This window comes from Canis lupus, chromosome 3 (genome assembly GCF_003254725.2).
Source record: "Canis lupus dingo isolate Sandy chromosome 3, ASM325472v2, whole genome shotgun sequence".
Taxonomy (NCBI): Eukaryota; Metazoa; Chordata; class Mammalia; order Carnivora; family Canidae; genus Canis; species Canis lupus.
In genome coordinates this window covers 14417051-14436085 of record NC_064245.1, presented here as the reverse complement: position 1 = coordinate 14436085, position 19035 = coordinate 14417051, and the positions used below count along the sequence as shown (strand labels likewise).

Genomic DNA, 19035 nt, shown 5'->3' with positions numbered 1-19035 from the left:
TTCCACCAAGTGAGAGCAAGAAAGCACTCCTAGTAGGCTGTGGGGGAACTTACCACATCCCTGTGTTCTCCTTCTTTAGGGGTAAGGATGACGGAGAGCAAAATGATTCCAAGGTAATGGTCAGGATAATGGGGATCTTTCAGTGTTAGGGTCACATCTGTGGGCCTGTGATATAAAATATTAAGATTGTCAACAGTTGTTAAATGGATAAGCTAAACATATATTTTATGCTGACAATTTATCATTTTTAAGAAAAAAAAACAATTTTGTCTTCTTTTACTTTCCTGGTACAATTTCTGTTGTTATTGAAATATCATCAATGTACTAGGTTATCCGATCAATTATGGACCAACTGGGTGTACTCGGATTCACTACATATGTCTCAACCCTTCCTAGGGAACCAGGAGACCAAGAAACTATAACAGTATTGGGAAATCTACAAGTCCTTTCTTTTTTTTTTTTTTTTTTTTTTTTTTTTTTTTTTTTTTTTTTTTTTTTTTTTACAAGTCCTTTCTTTATGATCTCAAAACACACAGAGAGCAAAGCCAGCTATTTTCTACAAATTTGAAACTAACAAGTAAATGAGGGTCATTTACAGACCACTACATGATTTAGAGTAAACAGATGAGTGGGAAAAGAGGAAAAGATAAAATATAATTTGCCGAACATATATCATAGACATAATTTTTTTTAAAATATGTTACTATTTTTACAGATTCCAAGGTTTAAAGTAATGCTTCTATATGTTTTGGCTGTGTAAACCTATGCCTAACCATTTTTTAGGTCCAGAAACACAAGGAAATCAATACTTAAAAGAGTTGGTGAATACTTAGAAATCTTTAGAATTAAGTTTGAGGAAGAGACTATGAGTTACTTAGTATTACCCAAACACGCTTGTACAAATAATACAAAACACACATTCAACTGACAATGCGTGGGTAATATCTTATTCCCATATTTCAACTAAACAAATATTTCAACATCAACAAATGCATGTTAAGTTTTGTAGTATATATGCATGTACGATATACACAGATATATTTTTATATATAATTTGATTTGGTTCATTTTGTTGAACAAACAGGGGTTCATGGCATCCATAAACTTAAGGGACTGGGCAATATACAATACCAAATTTGAATCTCTAAATGTTGGCAAATTAGGGATGTTCCCTTACTTGTTCAGGCATTTATTCTTTTCATTCAGAAAACATGTATTAAACACATGAAATACCACGTACTGTGCTAAGTTCCGGGTAAAAAACAGACATCAATTTCAAAGACAGTATCATTATCTTCCAGGAGCTTAACAATTAGTAAATGATATAGTAGGAATCTAGTATTGGGGAGAGACCTTGGTGGGGAAAGCTTGTTCGAGTAGGAATTTTCAATCCTGTCTGCATGTCAGAATCCATTGGGGAGCTTTAAAAAAAGTGCATATTCCCCAATTCTACCCATATGACCTTGGTTCTATAGATCAAGGGTGGGGTGTGGAAATTTATGTTGTTTGTAAAGCTCGTGAGTGATTTTCCCATACAATCAGGATTAAGAACCACAGATACTTTTTATTACTAAGATATTATAATGCTAGAAGACTCTTTCACATGATACTTAATTTACCAAGTCAAGGAATAATGTTTTTTTTTTCAAGGAATAATGTTATGAAAAAATGAACAGTTTTCCGACCTCAGAGGTTTTAACTAAAACATGGAAAATTAGATGGATTACACACATGTTGTAATAGTTGTGATACAAATTGTTTCACTATCAATTTAGTTACATTAATCATGGTGGTTTGGCAGTAACAATTTGTTCCTTTTATTTTAAGAAATTCATGTTAAGCTTTATAAAATATATGTATATACTATACATACACACATGTTTTTACGTGGGGTTACAGTTTGATTTGGTTCATTTTCCTGTAATGATTTCATATAAAATTAAAAGAAAAAACTTCATTATATTTTTATAATGATTACATGATATTTAAGAACATTTGCAATTGCTTTATGACAATTATCTATTATTTTCTTTCAAAGTAAAACCTTAGTGAATTATATAGTAGCGTAAGTATTTATATGGCTACTACTGTTATCCATTTATCTGCAACCAGAGACTATTGATTTATACACAGAATGTAATGGTTTCTACTAGCATGTGATTTTAAGAGTAATAATTTGATGTTTATGTGGTTTTGAGAGGAGAAAATAGTTAAATACATAAAATAAGTAACGTGGCAAAATAAATACCAAATGTTTGTATATAATCTTTTTATTTTCTTAATCATATAATATTTTTCCCGTTTAAAGTTATTTTTCATCAATGATTTATCTTTAATAGAGAACAAGAGAAATTTATGCTCTGTGATTAAATCCAGCAATTTGCATATCATTTAGCAGAGGTCTACAGAGAAAATAACTGTGGCCTTTTTAAAAGAACACCACAATCCATTGTACTTGGAGCTCAGTTTTCATGATAATGGACTACATAAAACACCATCTAGGACACGTCCTTTCCTGTGGTGAGGTAGGGGAGCCAGCAATCACCTACACTCTAGCATTAGGTCAGCCCATGCCAAGCTCTAGGTTGAAATGGAGACCAATCTTTTGTCCTATCACAAAAATGACTATTGGAAGACCAACAAGGAGTCATTGCGCTCAAATGTAGCTGACTATAATACATAAGGGGGTTCTACTATTTCTATTTCATTTGCATTTAAAATGGAAAGTGGAAAAAAAAATAAAATAGAAAGTAGTGATCTGGCCCATTACTCTGCTTTCTTACTTCCCACTATTATATGCATTAGTATATAATCAATTAAAGCATCTTAGAACCATCAAAGATCTCACAGTCCTTTGCAACCTATCCCAGCATTGCCTAGCCCTCTTAAAAAATATTTTTTCCCCTCTGTAGTATTAATTAATTCTTAGCTCCCAGTTGAAATGCATTTAAAAAAATATAAGCCCATAATTAGGTACCAGGAATGACTAATAGTAGTAGTAATTATATAACTTTACAGTCAAGCAATGATAAACTAATATGAGAAAATACAACTAATCTTCCTCCATGTTGGAGGCACTCCTTGATAACCTAGCATTACCAGTGGATTTCAAAATTAGATTGTACTTGGGCTCAGGTGATGAGAGAGTAGCTGTTTTTGAATCACAGTACACATTTTATTTCCTATACAGTGGCCTGATTCTTAAATTTATAATTTTGATTAACATGGATAATTCACTTTATGTCCCACACCAACCATACCAGCCAAGTGAAAAGTGAGGAATGTGTCTTTTATCTCTAGACTCCTGGTGCTTAGCACAGTGCTGGGAGACAAAGCCGGTGTCCAAGAATTTTTCTGCTGAATAGTTGTTGTTGAATGAGATAGTCAAGGAAGATGCTATTACTTCCACTGGGGAGATAGAAGGATGTACTTGAAAAAGGCTGGGTAGCATGAAGGTTCACAATAATAAATGAGAGAACAGTAACTAGAACCCAGATCTGCTGACACTTTGTTACACAGGCCCAGCTTCATGACAAGATGTAAGAAAATCATAATGGTTCAAAAGTTACCTGTTTAACTCCAATTGTGTGAGATCCAGAAAGGCCGAGCCCATAAAGTCATCCTGTAGTCCAAAATCATAGTCAAATACCTAAAAAGCCAAAGATCCAAGGCATTATTAGAAATAATTCTAGTATTAGCTTTCAATGAAGATATCTTGATTATAAAATATTGGTTGTCTATGTCACCAAAAACAATGAAATTTCTTCATATTTTTAAAAGTTACTTCTTTTGAAATGTTAGGGTCTCACAAAACATGCAAAGGAAATGACCTTTAATTTTTTACTTAAAATTGCTGTTTTATATCAAATAGAACTTTCAGGAAGATGAATAACAAAATCAAATAAAGTAAGAGTAAATATTCAAAAATCTGAGGAACATAAGCTTAGAGTACTTGCCCCATAATATTAGCATTACTAGAAGGAAAAGTAAGTTGGTATGAAATTCAACAAATATGTCTTCCATAGTGGGTTACTGGTGATGAGAATATGATTCTAATCTTTTTGCATTTTTCAGGTCATTGAAGATAAGTTCTTTGATATTATGGGAAAACACTGCTTTAAATATACAAATAAGTAAAAATTAAGGTGTTGTTATTAAAGCATTTTGTAAAACCTTATTAGGTTATAAGTAAAATTAAGTTTTTATTATCACAAGCAAGACTAGGAAATAATATTAATTTAACTACCAGCAACAAACAGAAAGGAAAAGAGAGAATATATGTCTTCCTTCTGTCAAAATTATTTATCCAGTATCTTCTCCATGCCTTTCATGGGTCTTATTCATACTATGATGAATAAAAAAACAATCACCCTGATCTCTTGGAACCTGCATTTAGTTGCTGAGAGGGTCCATAAGAACCCAAACAAATATATACAATTCAGTGGTGAGCGCTGTGGGCACAAAGTCTAAAGGGAGTGTGCTGGGAGCTGCTGTTTTAGTTAGGGAGTCCAGGAAGTCCTCTTGGAAGAAGTATGCACATAGAGATCAGAATAACAAGGATTAAGCCAATTTGGGAAGCTCACTCCCACGCAGAAGAAACAGCAAATGATTAGCATATGCAAGGGACACCCAGAAGTCAGTGTGGTGCAAGCAGACGGAGAAAGATGGAAGTGGAAGAAGGCTGGAGACACACCTGGAGCTAGATCAGTTAGGGTCACGGCCAAAAAACTCGAGGTGAATGGGAGTTGGCTAACTTCCAATCATTTACTAATTTTCCTACTTATTCATCCCCTCTACTAATATTAACTATACACCAGACTATATACTAGGTGTTGTGTAAGCAGTGGTGGGCAAAGCTGACACTATCAATGCCTACAGTTTAGTGAGGGAGACAGATATTAAACAAGGAAGTGCACAGGTGATATGTAATTACAAATGTTGATAAGCTGTAAAGAACAGAATATGAAAAGAATAAAAATAACAATAGAGATCCAGGAAAACTTTTTTTTTTTTTTATTGGAGTTCAATTTGCCAACATAGAGCATAACACCCAGTGCTCATCTCATCAAGTGCCCCCCTCAGTGCCTGTCACCCAGTCACCCCCAACCCCCGCCCACCTCCCTTTTCACCACCCCTTGTTCATTTCTGCGAAAACTTTTAAGTCATAAGAATGAAGATGCTACTACATAAAGTTTGGAGTTCTGCTTCCTGACCTTTTCAACTAGGAAATCTTTGTACTGCACTCTGCAGTAAATGAGCCTGAGCAAGCAAGCCAGCTCTTGAGTGGATGAACCAGGCCATCGAACTCTCCAGGACATGAGAATCCATTAGGCCGAGAGAATCCATAGTCTAGCACTCCTGTGCCCACGTAAGCACACCTGTACTCAATGGTTGGAAAGCATGAAGAAGAGGAAACAGTATGTACAGCAGCCTGAATTACTGGTTTTTCCCTGGAATAAGTATACTTTGATTTAAACAAACTTCTTATCTAAAAAAATTGATACTTAAAGAAAAAGATAAATACTTTGCTTTACCAAAGTTTTTTTTTTTTTTTTTTTTTTACCAAAGTATTCTTAAAATTTGAAGAGCCACAAGGGGATTTATTTTAGTGATAAGTTCCCCTCATACCTTCTAAATTATTCAGTTTACAATCATTTGATTTACCTACAACCTTTCAGGAGTACATTTGTTATAGAAAGCACAGAGCTCCTGCAATAGTCTCCTTGATCAATCACACTTCTGGGTTCTAGTCACCTGTTCAGGGGTGTATCAGAGGAGTACACTGCAACATCTCAGGCAGAGGACATGTCAGTATTTGTAAGTGGCTGCGGTGGGGCAATTTACAACATAAAATTTACACTAACAATTAAACAAATATCTCTTACACAACCTCTTCTCACTGTATCACCCTAAGGCTTAAAATCTTGGGATTCTAGTGATAATCATTGAGGACATGTGGGGTACATAGAGAGATGTGAAGTGGAGAGCTGTGAATCTAGTGAAATGTCAAGAAGAGACCACCCAACTGGGTGATGAAGTATTCGAACTCTCTTTATTCTCCTGGTAAAAGTCTTTCCTATGGTCCTAATGCTAGGTGCTTATTTTAGTTCTCTCCTATTACCTAGAAAGGGCATAAACGTGGGAAAGCATGGAACCACCAGAATCCATTCATTAATGAGATTATTAGCTATGCTACTTGGTTCCAAGCTCAATAAACTACTTTCTAGAAGGAGCACTGCTGCAGAGGGGCAGTTTTAGAGATACAGAGCATAGAGAAAAGATAAAACAGGGTAAGGTACTCTCACTGCAGTAAGAAAAAGCACAGATAACACTGATTAATGTTTATTCAGTATTTACTATCCGTTGGGCACTGTTATCTGTTAAACACATTGAGGAGACTTTTAAATTCATGTCTCACACGACTCCGAGAACAGGATGTTGTGGTGTCCATTTTTCAGATGAGGAATCCAATGCTTAAAATGTTTGTTACTTGCCCTCCAAAACTCAGGGCTTGGAAGAGGTCAGATTCAGATTCTATTGTGCAGGATGCTCTGTTCAGAACAGAACGTATTTCAGTTTAACAAAGACAGCTTGGGCACCCACCGGGAGTGAAGTCCTGCAAAATGATCATGAACCATTTAGATGGGATCCTTGCTTTCACAGAGCCTTCCTGGGAGAAGTGGAAACCTCAGGTAACATTAGATAAAACTTGCTCCAGCTCTGTAAAATCTTTCTTCATTCTCATGTGAGTTTAGAACAACAAATGTTTTATTCTAATCAACGAATTTATTTAACATCTTGATTCAATTGTCTCTCAAGAAAAATTGCATCAGGGAGTACCAGCTAAAATGCTTTTGGATATAAGTAACAGAAAACTCAACTCCCAGGAATGGGAATTTGTTAGCTCAAATGACTGAAATGCCTATAGGTGGCTATGACTTCAGGGGAGTTTTCAATTGCCTATTCAAAAGATTCATATATCTATTCATTCAGTTACTTGAGAAATATGTGGTGAGCAACTACCATGTGCCAAATATTATTCTGGAAATAATAATTTCTGGAAATATGGTAGTGAACAGGACAAAGTCTCTGATTTCTTGGGGGTTACACATGGGTGAAGTGGATACAGACAATAAACAGATGCGTGTTAGGTAGTAATAAGTACCATGGAGAAAAATATCTCAGGGTATGGGAGTGACAGGAACTGATATTTATCTATATAAGATGTTTAGGAGAGCAATCAGAGAGAGTGGCATTTGAATAAAGAGGCTTAATGGGAATAGGATATGAAAAGGGATTCAGATCACATAATGTGACCCAAGATAAAAGATTCTACTCAAATATGTCCATGACTCGTTTTCAGTCCCAGGCAGCTTCATACAAAAATAATCAAACTCTAAATTATAGGATTGACATTGTAAGACAAAGAAAACCTAACTGTGGCCACTGCAATTGGTCATATTTAGTAGAAAAAAAGAAGTCATGTTGCATAATTGCTGGGTAGACATAGGAAACCCTGAGTCTCTCCAAGTCTCACTCACCTATAAAATGGGGATGAGGATAATTATTTGTCAGGTATTATGAGGATTACATGAGATAAAGTAGGCCTGGCACCTAACACGGTGCTCAAGAAATGATAGTTATTATGATAAGGATGTGACCACAGATTCCATCTCCAAGACTCAATAACTTCATCTGTTCTTTGCCTATAAAGCAAAAGCAAGTATGGTCACATTTTTTTTATCTCCTTGTTTTGTTTTTATTGATTTTTGTTGTTGTCTAAAATAGTTGAGGTTCTTAATTCATGCAATTAGGAAATATCACTGAACCATACAAGACATAATGTCTAAGATAATATAAATATCTAACTTTGGAATAATTTGTGGGTTTAGGGCTAGAAACATTTTCAATCCAATTACTCAGCTGTTTGCATTTAAAAGTCTTGGAAAGTGGCTCCCTACTCAGGCAGTGCATCAGAATAACTTACTGTGTTTTGAAAATACAGATTGGATTCAAACTCAGAGGTCCTGACTCAAAGCCTTTAGGGAAGAGACATTTGAACATCTAGATCCTTAAGACAAGACAAAACAAAACATAAACACAAAGCAAAACCCCCCAAAAAAGCCTTTACGGATAATTCTGATGTATAGCCAGGGTTGATGATCATTGGTATATGACACTCTTTCAGGGTCTTTAAAACCTACTGAGAAATAATTCTGCATAACACAGCAATATGGTTTTGAACCATGTTTAAGGACTTTTTTTTTTTGAGAGAGAGAGGGAGAGAGAGAGAGAGAGAGAGCATGTGTGAGCACAGGGGTAGCGGGAGAGGGAGAGAGAGAATCTTCGAGCAGACTCCTCATTGAGCAAGGAGCCACGCAAGGCTTGTTCTCACCACCCGGAGATCTTGGCCTGAATTGAAATCAAGAGTTGGATGCTTAACCAACTAAGCCATCCAGGTACTCCAAGGACTTTTCGATTTCAAATCTTAAGATTGGATAGATATGAGTTCCTTAAGGAATTGTCAGTTTGGGTAAAATAACAGTCTTAGAAGTTATAATCTGACTCCAAACAGAATCACCTTCCTAATTATCAAAACTTCCTACTATTTAGAAAAACATTCCATCTAATACCCAGATTTCTAGCCTACAAGATTAGGCCAAACAAGTAGTAATTGACACGCACATTTCCCCTTTCTATTACTTCTCTCTCTTCTACTGTAACTCTGGGTGTTCAGTGTTTACCTTGGATAATAGTGTTAGTGAAATGAAAATCGAGAATTTAATTAAATTCAACTGAAATGGATGCTGAATTACCCTATGCTCTAAGATGTGTGCAGGAACATCTTGTGGCAGCTTCGGTAGCTCTTGTCTCAGTTAATAGCATTGCATTTAAGGGCACTTGGGTGGCTCAGTTGGTTGAGTGTCTGCCTTCAGCTCGGGTCATGGTCCCAGGGTCCTCTCCTAGGACCGAGCCCCACTTTGAGCTCCTGCTCAGCGGGGAGCCTGCTTCTCCCTGTCCTCTGCCTGCCACTCTCCTTGCTTGTACACGCTTGCACTCTCTCTCTGTCAAATAAATAAATAAAAATTTCTAAAAACTCACTGTATTTAAATCTCCAGCCTCCAATACTACCTTATAAATATATTTCAAGTCCATTCCTATAGACTTGCTTTCACCTGCCCTTACTGCAAAGGCTTTTGGAGCTGAAGGAATATTCTCATTACAATTAAAATCTATTTGAATTCCAACCAATTGAAAAGTATGTTATTATTTATTTTGCATCTAGGTTTTTAAGATGATAGTTCCAAGATTTTTTTCAAAAAAAAAAAATCGTTTTGCAAGAATTGGTATAAGCACTGCAACTTTCATGCAATTTTATAACCTTGGCTCAGAACTGAATTTTGTTTCCCTTGGTAATCCTTACATTGATAGAAATCAGATTACAAGGTATTCATGGACTTCTTTTTCCTTTAACTGTAGATGGGAGGGTTGTAGACAATATTTTCTAACTACCTAGTACATGGATGCCTTTTCATATCACCTGTCACTACAGAATCAGTTAGTCCTAAGAGATCTTTCAGCCAAGATTAATCTCCCAGCACGGGGGATATGGGCATCATATCAAAATCAAGTCAGTCAATCACACAAGGCAGTATAGAGACAATGAAACTAATGCAATGTTCATGAAATTCTAGTAACTTAAAATATTTCCACCAGTGTATTTTGTTTAGGCTTCTCTGTGTGCAAGGCTAGGCAAAAAGAAGATAACATAAAAGAATGGAAAAAATGAAGCAAAAAAAAAGAGATTTTTCTCAAAAGAAGTCCTATGTATTTCTCAGAAAATGCAAATCAAATGAAAAATATGAAAGCATATTTAAAAGCATAAAGTAGGGGATCCCTGGGTGGCGCAGCGGTTTGGCGCCTGCCTTTGGCCCAGGGCGCGATCCTGGAGACCCGGGATCGAATCCCACGTCGGGCTTCCGATGCATGGAGCCTGCTTCTCTCTCTGCCTGTGTCTCTGCCCCTCTCTCTCTCTCTGTGACTATCATGAATAAATAAATAAAATCTTTAAAAAAAAAAAAAAAAAAAAAAAAAATAAAAGCATAAAGTAGTACATAAAATATTGCCATTTTATGTGTTTACACGTAGTATTTGAGAGGCCAGTGTGATTCCTGTCTAATTATTTTTCTTATGCAGAAATGTATACAAGTGACAAATATTTTACAATCCACTATGTATTTTTTTCTGTATGATAGAAGATAAGTTGTGGCTATATGATGTCATATTTTGAAAACTCAAGGTGGTAAACAAACAAAAAATGAAAAACAACCTTTGGGGTCTCTCTCCTAGCTCCTTAGCCTCTAGTGCGGCATTAGCCCAGGCCTTTGGCCTGCATGCAGGATCACGGTCTCCATGACAGTAAAAGTAGATGTGCGTACATATTCTTGCTCTCTCAAACCACAATAAACATTTTCGCCACCATTTTTTTCTGTTTTGTTTGTTTTTGAGCCTGCTGTGATATTCCTTTTCAAATATGCATTTTGATATGTAAGGGTCTACACAGATGAATACTCATTCTGAAGCACAAGAGAATAGCAAAAGGACCTAACCAACATCTAATGTAATTTTGGGAAATTCATTTTATAACCCTTTTATCTATCTATTTGTTTATTTATTTTTTTTCAAAGGTTTATTTATTTATTCATTAGAGATGGCAGTTAGAGAGAGAGGCAGAGACACAGGCAGAGGGAAAAGAAGGCTCCTCACAGGGAGCCCAATGCAGGACTCGATCTTGGATCCCAGGATCACGACCTGAGCTGATGGCAGGTGCCCAACTGCTGAGCCATCCAGGCGTCCCTTTGTAACACTTTTAAAGACTGGAGGGCAGCCCGGGGCGGGGGTGGGGGGGTGGGGGTGGGGCTGGGCTCAGCGTTTTAGTGCTGCCTTCTGTCCGGGGCCTGATCCCGGAGACCCAGATTGAGTCTCACGTTGGGGTCCCTGCGTGGAGCCTGCTTCTCCCTCTGCCTGTGTCTCTGCTCCTCGCCCCCTCTCTCTGTAAATGAATAAAATCTTAAAAAAATTAAATAAAAAGAAAGACTGGAGAGCCACATGGTTCTGTTGTAGAGTAGTATTCCATTAAAATAACAGATCCACAGTAAAAGTAATTACAAAGAAATTCTTTTCCTTCCATGATTTTTCTCTTATAGGACCTCAAACAAGATCCAAATGGTCCAGTGCAATCCTTACTAACACCTGCTTTCCTCTCCTGTCCATTGTCCTCATGACTGCCGTTGCTCTATCTCAAATCGCCCTAGAAATAAAATTTATTTTACGTCCCACTTTTTAAAAATTTTTTTTCATCTTCTATCTCAGTTCTTTATTATAAAGGTATTTCCTCTTTTCTCATGCAGATATTACTTTCTCTCTGCAAGTGGTGAGCAGGGAAGAAAATCGTCTCTGACCCCAAAGATCTTCCGTTTGGTGGGAGGAGGTTTGGCTATGAATATCCCCACATTAAAAAAAAAAAAAAGAATATTCCCACATTAATAATTCTTCAGCCATCACAAATTACATATTAAAAGATAGTTCATGGGAAAAAAAAATAGTTCATGGGGACGCCGGGTGGCTCAGTGGTTGAGCATCTGCCTTTGGCTCAGGTCGTGATCCTGGGGTCCTGGAGGAGTCCCACATCGGGCTCCCTGCATGGAGCCTGCTTCTCTCTCTGCCTATGTCTCTGCTTCTCTCTCTCTCTCTCTCATAAATAAATAAATAAAATCTTAAAAAAAAAGATAGTTCATGAATTCAATCTAATTGATTTTCTTTTTTTTCTAATTGATTTTCTTTAGCCAATGTCCACTTGAGACTATTTCTTATGCAAATACGGATCTATTCACAATGACTACTAGAAACTTATCAACTATGTACTTAGGAAATTCTCTTTTCATCAATCTTACAAACTGTTCTGCTTTGATTTATTTTAACACTAGTCAAGTGCAGTAGCGAGAAAGAAAGAGTAGAATAACGAGTTTGATCTGTAACTGACTGTGAACAATCCACTGAGATAACTCCCTATCTATGGACCAGCCAGTTCTGCTATGATTTGAATAAAATCTTGATTATTGGTTTTTCTTTCTGTGGAAAAGAGAAACAACTGGAGGCAATATAAATGAAAAGGTGATGGGAGGGAGGATACCTAGAGGCTGCTTAATGAGTCCTTATACGAGATTTTTGGTTCATGTACCAGTTGTGACAATACAGGGAAAAGGAGAGGACATGTGGCTATTATGGTAAAAATAGAAAAAGGTTTGGTAACTAAATGGATAGTCAGAACATAGGAGCCACAAACAGTAAATACAGAGATATGAATTAAATACAGAAAAAAGTATCTAGAGATATGGATTAAAGGGAAGTTAGATAGGAAAATAAAGAATTGGGGTTTCGATGATCTTAAGTTCTTTTTTTTTTAAACTACATCAAGTGAGAAGACTTTTTTTTTCCATTTTTGGTAATATAATAGAGACAGGAAATCCACCCTTCCCCTTTTATCTTTACCCTTTTCATCTTCCAAGAAAAATGTATATTTTTTGCAGCCACTAACAGTAGAGCCCCTGATACAATTCTTGAACAGAAAGGCTGGGTTCTGTGTAACCTTTCTTTCTTGCTGGATTTCATGGAGACTTGTTTTATATATTCCCAGAATGCACTAAATCAGTTAACTGCACCAAACAGAAGACGGACTTCATAATCCTCCTAAATGTCTGACAATAGAACTGTCCTGAAGAAAAATGCTCCGGAGCTTCCCCTCCCCTCGGTCTCCTATCCGTCACACCATCAACAGATTAGAGTTGTGCATAGTAGAATTGATCTCTGGTGAAAAATCTCATCAGACAGGGAGACATGATAGAAAACCATTAAACAGGGAGTTTTATGTCATTGCATTAGGGGAAAACATAACTGGCTCACCTTTATATACAAGGGTTCCCTAAGATGTTCAACAAGAATGCAAGCTTTCTCCTCCCACACAGGATTGAGGTTCTTGTGTATTATTTTACTTCTAAAAACTTCTTTTCCTCCAATTTTAAACTTCACGTATGGATCACTTGTCCCTGTTAAAGAGATATAGATTGATTCATGTTAATCACACCATTCGCTGGGAAGCAAGAAAATAGCTCATTGAAACATTAGGAAGTATTTAAAGGAATCAAAGTTAAATAAACCTTATCACAGGGGAAAATAAAAATTAAATATTTTTTCCTAAATTTTTCCTTAACCTTCAAAGTGACAGTAAATAATAATTATTATATAAAGTTATATATTTTTTATTATATATAATAAGATAATAGTTTTATCTTCTCATATTAGTATTATACTCCTGTCCTGGTATTTAAAAACCTCTATTGCATGCTGCATATGTAAATTTAATTCATATTATAAATGATAGAAACTAATCTGACATTTCTCTTGGTGTCATCTGGTCAACTATAAAAAAGATGATCCATGATTCTCAACTTGCTTAACTTGTTTTAGACTTACATATGCTGTACTTTTAGACTATGTGTGATGGGCCTAAGGAAAGAGGAGTCTTAAATTCAGTTTTAATTTCATCTGTGGTCCCATATTCTCAGAAGTTGCAATTTTAGAACTTGAGGAAAGGATATGGAGGTCTCAGAGGAAGGCATGGGGGGAAGGGGACAACTGTTTACTAAGTAATCTGCAAACTTCATGTTATCCCTTCATACCTCCCAAGGTCCCTATGATCATAAAGAAACTTAGAGCTCTCAAGTAAGTTGCTCATGGATACACAGCTAGCAGGAGATGCAGTTAAAACTCTAACCAACCTTGTTGGACTCTAACACCTGTGCTTTTTCTTCTACACCTGTGAGGGGAAGGGCTTTGACTTATTTCCATATATATCGTGCCATTTCTCATTGTGAGCGATGAATGAGGCAAATTGATCTAATGAGTCTATGCTATTATTAAGGATTCCTAGAGACGGTGGATCAGAGACATTCCCAAGTAAATCATCCCAGTGTGACAATCTTCATCCCCAGGAAACAATTTTTTATACGAGGCCAGAATCTTATAAGATTTTGTTGGGGTGCATGAGTGGCTCAGTCAGTTAAGCATCTGCCTTTGGCTGAGGTCATGGTCCCAGGGTCCTAAGATGGAGCCCCATATTGGGCTTCTGGCTCAGTGGGGAGCCTGCTTGTCCTCTAGGCCCTGCTCGTACTCTCTCTCTCTCTCTGTAAAATTAAAAATAAAATCTTAAAAAAAGATTTTGTTTAATTCTTTCTATAAATTGAATAACTTCAGTTTAGACTGTAGTTCATAACTACGGTCTCTATGATTTAAAGAAGAATGTGAGTGGGGGTCTGTAAACTGGAAAGCACGATATAAATGTTAGAAATTACAATCATGATGCTGATATCCTGAAGCTTGCTATCTGTATCACAACTCAACTCCACTCACTGCAGTGACACATAAATATCAATACTAAATATAAGGACTGCCTTATAGGGTTTGGTTTTTCTTATTTAATCATTTGGGGGCTTTCTTAAAACCCTCCACACTTCTGAAATAAATATAATACCTTGCTTTTTGTATGTCTAGACCTGGGTATAGTAAAATAATGATCCAAATTTTTTATTGTGAAACTCCCATTTTGACCGTTTGCTTCTATCATAATGATACAAACTTTAAAAATATTTATAAATATAAATACAGACTATTATATGGTTGCCCATTATAATGCATTCTTTTGGGGAGTCGATGCAACCCAACTGTTTAAAATTGCTATTTTTAACACAGTGGTTCCCAACTATGGGCTGAGGACCCTGGGAACTTGGGAGTTTTACAGTACATACTGGGAAGTTATTAAAATCCACATACCCATTTGAAATTTCTCAGTCGTGCCCTAGATCAAGTTATTGTCTTTGATTTTGAAATTCATCTATGTAACTATTACCACCTGCTAAAATAGAATAAGCTCCGTAATATCAGAGTCATTTGGAACACTTCTGTTTTTTTTCAAAATCTCCAGCACTTAGTATAGAATCAGAAATATTGTTGGTCCTCAATAAACATGTGGTGAATAACTGAATGAATTAATGTCATGGTTGGTAGACTTCTGTTCCTGGTGACTTTTGCAACCTCCATTTGGATATCTACTAGATCTTCCAAAGTCCAAAATGTCCAAAACTTAAGTCTTGATCCTCTCTCCCGCTATGCCTGCTCCTCCCTCAGGCTTTGTCAGGTCAGTCATCATCTGACAGCTGCTCACACAAGACACCTGGAAATTGTTCTCAGTACCTCCTTCTTCTCCATGCTTTGCATCTAGGACACCACCAAGTCCAATAAATTCCAAAATACACCCTCTCTCTATCTTCTCTGCCTCCAATCTAGTTAAGTTACCAGGATTTCTTTGTTGTACCACTATAATAATAGCCTCCCAGTTGGGCTCTCCACATCTTCCGTGACCCCCTCCAAGCAGGCAGATTGACCTTTGAAAAATGCAAATTTAACCTTCCCCCTTCTTGGCTTAAAACATCTCAACAGCTTTCAACTACATTTACAATAAAATCCAAAATCTGTAACATGGTCTATAGGACTCTCCATTTCTCAACTCCATTTTTTGGCCCCTTAGTGTGTTCCAGCTATCTTGTTACAGGAAGTTATTTCCTGCTTCCAATCGTTGCATATTCTAGCTGGCTTCTCTGCTTGAAAAGTCCCTCCCACCCATTCTCATCCACGTTCGCCTGGCTGACATCTTATTATCCTCCTGGTCTTAGTTTAAATATAATTTGCTCAGGGATGCCTTTCTCAACCTCTCAATTTAAATGAGGTCTCATTATTATTTTCTCTTGGCATTTGCTCTTTGCTTAGTAGCACTGATCATTATGCTTCTTATAGGTTAATTTGTATGTCCACTTGTTTATTGTGTAAATTTTCCCACTGGCTGTGACCTCTATTAAGGCCAAGACCCTTCCCCAACAGGTGGCACAGTGTCTGGAGTGGAGGAGGCACTCAGTAAGTATTTGTTAAATAGATGAGTAAATGAATGACTACAGAGTTTACAGTGTACAGAGTACTAGTAAATGCATCCTTTCAGATGTTAAAAGCATACATGATCAACCTGCATTGAAGATGAGAAAAAAATCTCAGATTCAGTGTAATTTGCCCCAAATCACAGGACAGGTAAGCCAGGAAGTAACAGGACAAAGGGAAACTCAGACTTTCAGACTCCAGACACAATGTTCCTTCTACTTAGCTGTTAGTAAACTCGAACATCCATATTTTCCTGCTTTTACTCTAAAATACCATCAGAGAATCACTGTAAAGATGTTGAATAATCAGTAGATACTATAAATAATATTAATAATGACAAGTAGCCTCCTCTGGTCTATAGAACGCTCACATTCATTATTTGTTTAACCTCCCTGTGTCTCTGGGAGTCTACTACTGTCTCCATTTTACAGGTGAGAAAACCAGGAAGGTTAAGTGCCTTATTCCAAGTCAGATGAGAATTCCCATCTGGAGACCAGTCTGGTTAGTACTTTTTTTGGCATATCATCACAAAATACTCATTTAAGGATGTAACAATGCTCTATTTCTTTTGTTTCAAAAGAAAAACTCTTACAAGAAAAGTGATTTCAAGAAACTTGGTCTTGTGTTTCTAAATCGTATCTTGCTCAGGAATGCCTGGTGGTTTAGTTAGTTAAGCGTCTGACTTTGACTCAGATCATGATCCCAGGGTCCTGGGATCGAGCCCCGCATCAGGCTCCCTGCTCAGATGGATGTTTGTTCCTCCCTCTGCCTTTCCCTCCCAGCCCAGCTTGTGCACATGCTCTCTCACTCTCTCTCTCTTAAAAAAATAAAATCTTAAAAAAAGTGTCTCATTCCATTTATTTTATTTTTTAATTTTCAATAATAAATTTATTTTTTATTGGTGTTCAATTTGCCAACATACAGAATAACACCCAGTGCTCATCCCATCAAGTGCCCCCCTCAGTGCCCGTCACCCAGTCAACACCCCCCCGCCCTCCTCCCCTTCCGCCACCCCTAGTTCGTTTCCCAGAGTTAGGAGTCTTTATGTTCTGTCTCCCTTTCTGATATTTCCCACTTATTTTTTCTCCTTTCCCCTTTATTCCCTTTCACTATTATTTATATTCCCCAAATGAATGAGACCATATAATGTTTGTCCTTCTCCGATTGACTCATTTCACTCATTCCATTTAGTTTAATTATTCTGTTAAAGGACAAAAACTTCTAGTAATTCAGCATAGAAGCCCATACACATAAAAGTAAATCCTCTTGAGAAGCAATCTGTTTCTTGCTCCGTCCCAGAAACATTTTCTTCACCTGATGTATAAGCGAACTGTTAAAATCCCCTCAGAATTAGACAGTTCCTAGATTCCTGGTGGGTGCCCCTAAGGGCTCAATAGTAGAACTTAAATCACAAAAGGAAATCTAGATCGCTCAAGCTAACATGTGCTGAACATTTACTATATCGGATATTACATACCACCTAACAAGCAGGAGAGATGACTTCTGGTACTATCTTGAGGTTACAGCTGAAGAATCTACAGCATGCAACAGGTGGCTAAATTTTCCAAGGTCACACAGTGAGGATGCTGGGGCTTGAACTAATTGCTACACTAGGCCACCTCCAAACACAACATTTTTCATGTATAGTGTCATATCTATGATGTCACTTGAGGCAGTAAATTTCCAATGGCCTGAGTATGTTAACAATCCAGCTAGGAAGAGTTAGTCTAGAGGTTAAGTTAGGGGTTAGGCACAAATATCACAAGGGTTGGTATAGGAGAGTGAAGCCGTGTTTAGGGATACTGGAAATATGTTAGGATGGTGAAATATTTCATAAACATGTGGCTTTGACCAGGGTGACCTGGACTGGAGAGAGTAAATATGTTAGCAAATTTCACTGTTGAAAGTACATAAAATGCACACTCATGATGAACCAGTCATCTGACTTTCTCTTTTTTTTTTTTTTTTTTTTGACTCTACAGGGTGAGATTTGTTGCATTTCTCACTTTCTAACCATCACTTAAAGGCCTCTGATGCTACAATTAAAATTTAATATTTTTTTAAGAGTCAAGTTTCTTTAAGGAATTTCTTTTTTTTTATTTTTTATTTTTAAATATTTTATTTATTCATTTATGAGAGACACAGAGAGAGAGAGGCAGAGACACAGGCAGAGGGAGAAGTAGGCTCCATGCAGGGAGCCTGATGTGGGACTCAATTCCAAGTCTCCAGGATCATGCCCTAGACTGAAGGTGGTGCTAAACCACTGAGCCACTGGGGCGGCCCTCTTTAAGGAATTTCTTTTGTTTTCGAGTTCTTAATTTAGAGGACCTTTGTGACTTAGATAGAGTCCTTAATAGTTCAAGATCTTTACCTTGTGATACCAACACAGGGGACTAGAGATATTATTTTGTTAATTTAGGTTCAGTAAAAGATTTGTATCTAACGCTCTTTCAAAAATATTAAATAATAAAATTTAAAAAATGTATTGACCATACCTGTAACAGCGCATATATATATATCATTTTACATGAATGGAATACAATACTATTGACTCAAACACACTTTGTACTCAATAACTGGTACATTAATTAACTTCTGAAAAGCCTGGATTTTCATATCAGTTGATTTAAACGTACATTACCATAAATAACAGAATATTATCCAATTGGATAAATATATCAACACTAATTTACCTAGAATTATGACTTAATTAAACAGGTCACTTACATTTTACAAGCACAATTAAGGCTGTAATGAGTACCCTTGAGTCTACACCCATCTTTGAAGACTTCCTATTACACCTTCCTGGTAAATTTCTGAAAATAAAATTGTTAGTCGAAAAGTGCTACTTTCCATCTGATACATATTTTCCACTCTCTCCTAGAAAAATGATAACACACTCCAGTCTATTTTGACTTCATTTGATCAGTTTTAATTGTTTCAACATCTCAGAAAAGGAGATTATTTTTCCAAGGCTACCCATTTACACAG

The 19035-nt window shown here is 36.7% G+C and overlaps 1 protein-coding gene across 17 annotated transcripts in view; it reads right to left on the bottom strand.

The window, feature by feature from the left end:
* MCTP1 (multiple C2 and transmembrane domain containing 1) overlaps nucleotides 1-19035 on the bottom strand; it is a 528482-nt gene that overhangs the window by 231472 nt on the left and 277975 nt on the right. For all 17 annotated transcript variants that reach the window (XM_049108211.1, XM_049108223.1, XM_049108215.1 and 14 more), the window contains exons 3-5: nucleotides 12964-13106; nucleotides 3570-3649; nucleotides 54-165 (exon numbers count right to left, since the gene is read on the bottom strand). In XM_049108211.1, coding sequence (XP_048964168.1) covers nucleotides 54-165; nucleotides 3570-3649; nucleotides 12964-13106 — 335 coding nt within the window. The remainder of the gene's footprint in view (nucleotides 1-53; nucleotides 166-3569; nucleotides 3650-12963; nucleotides 13107-19035) is intronic.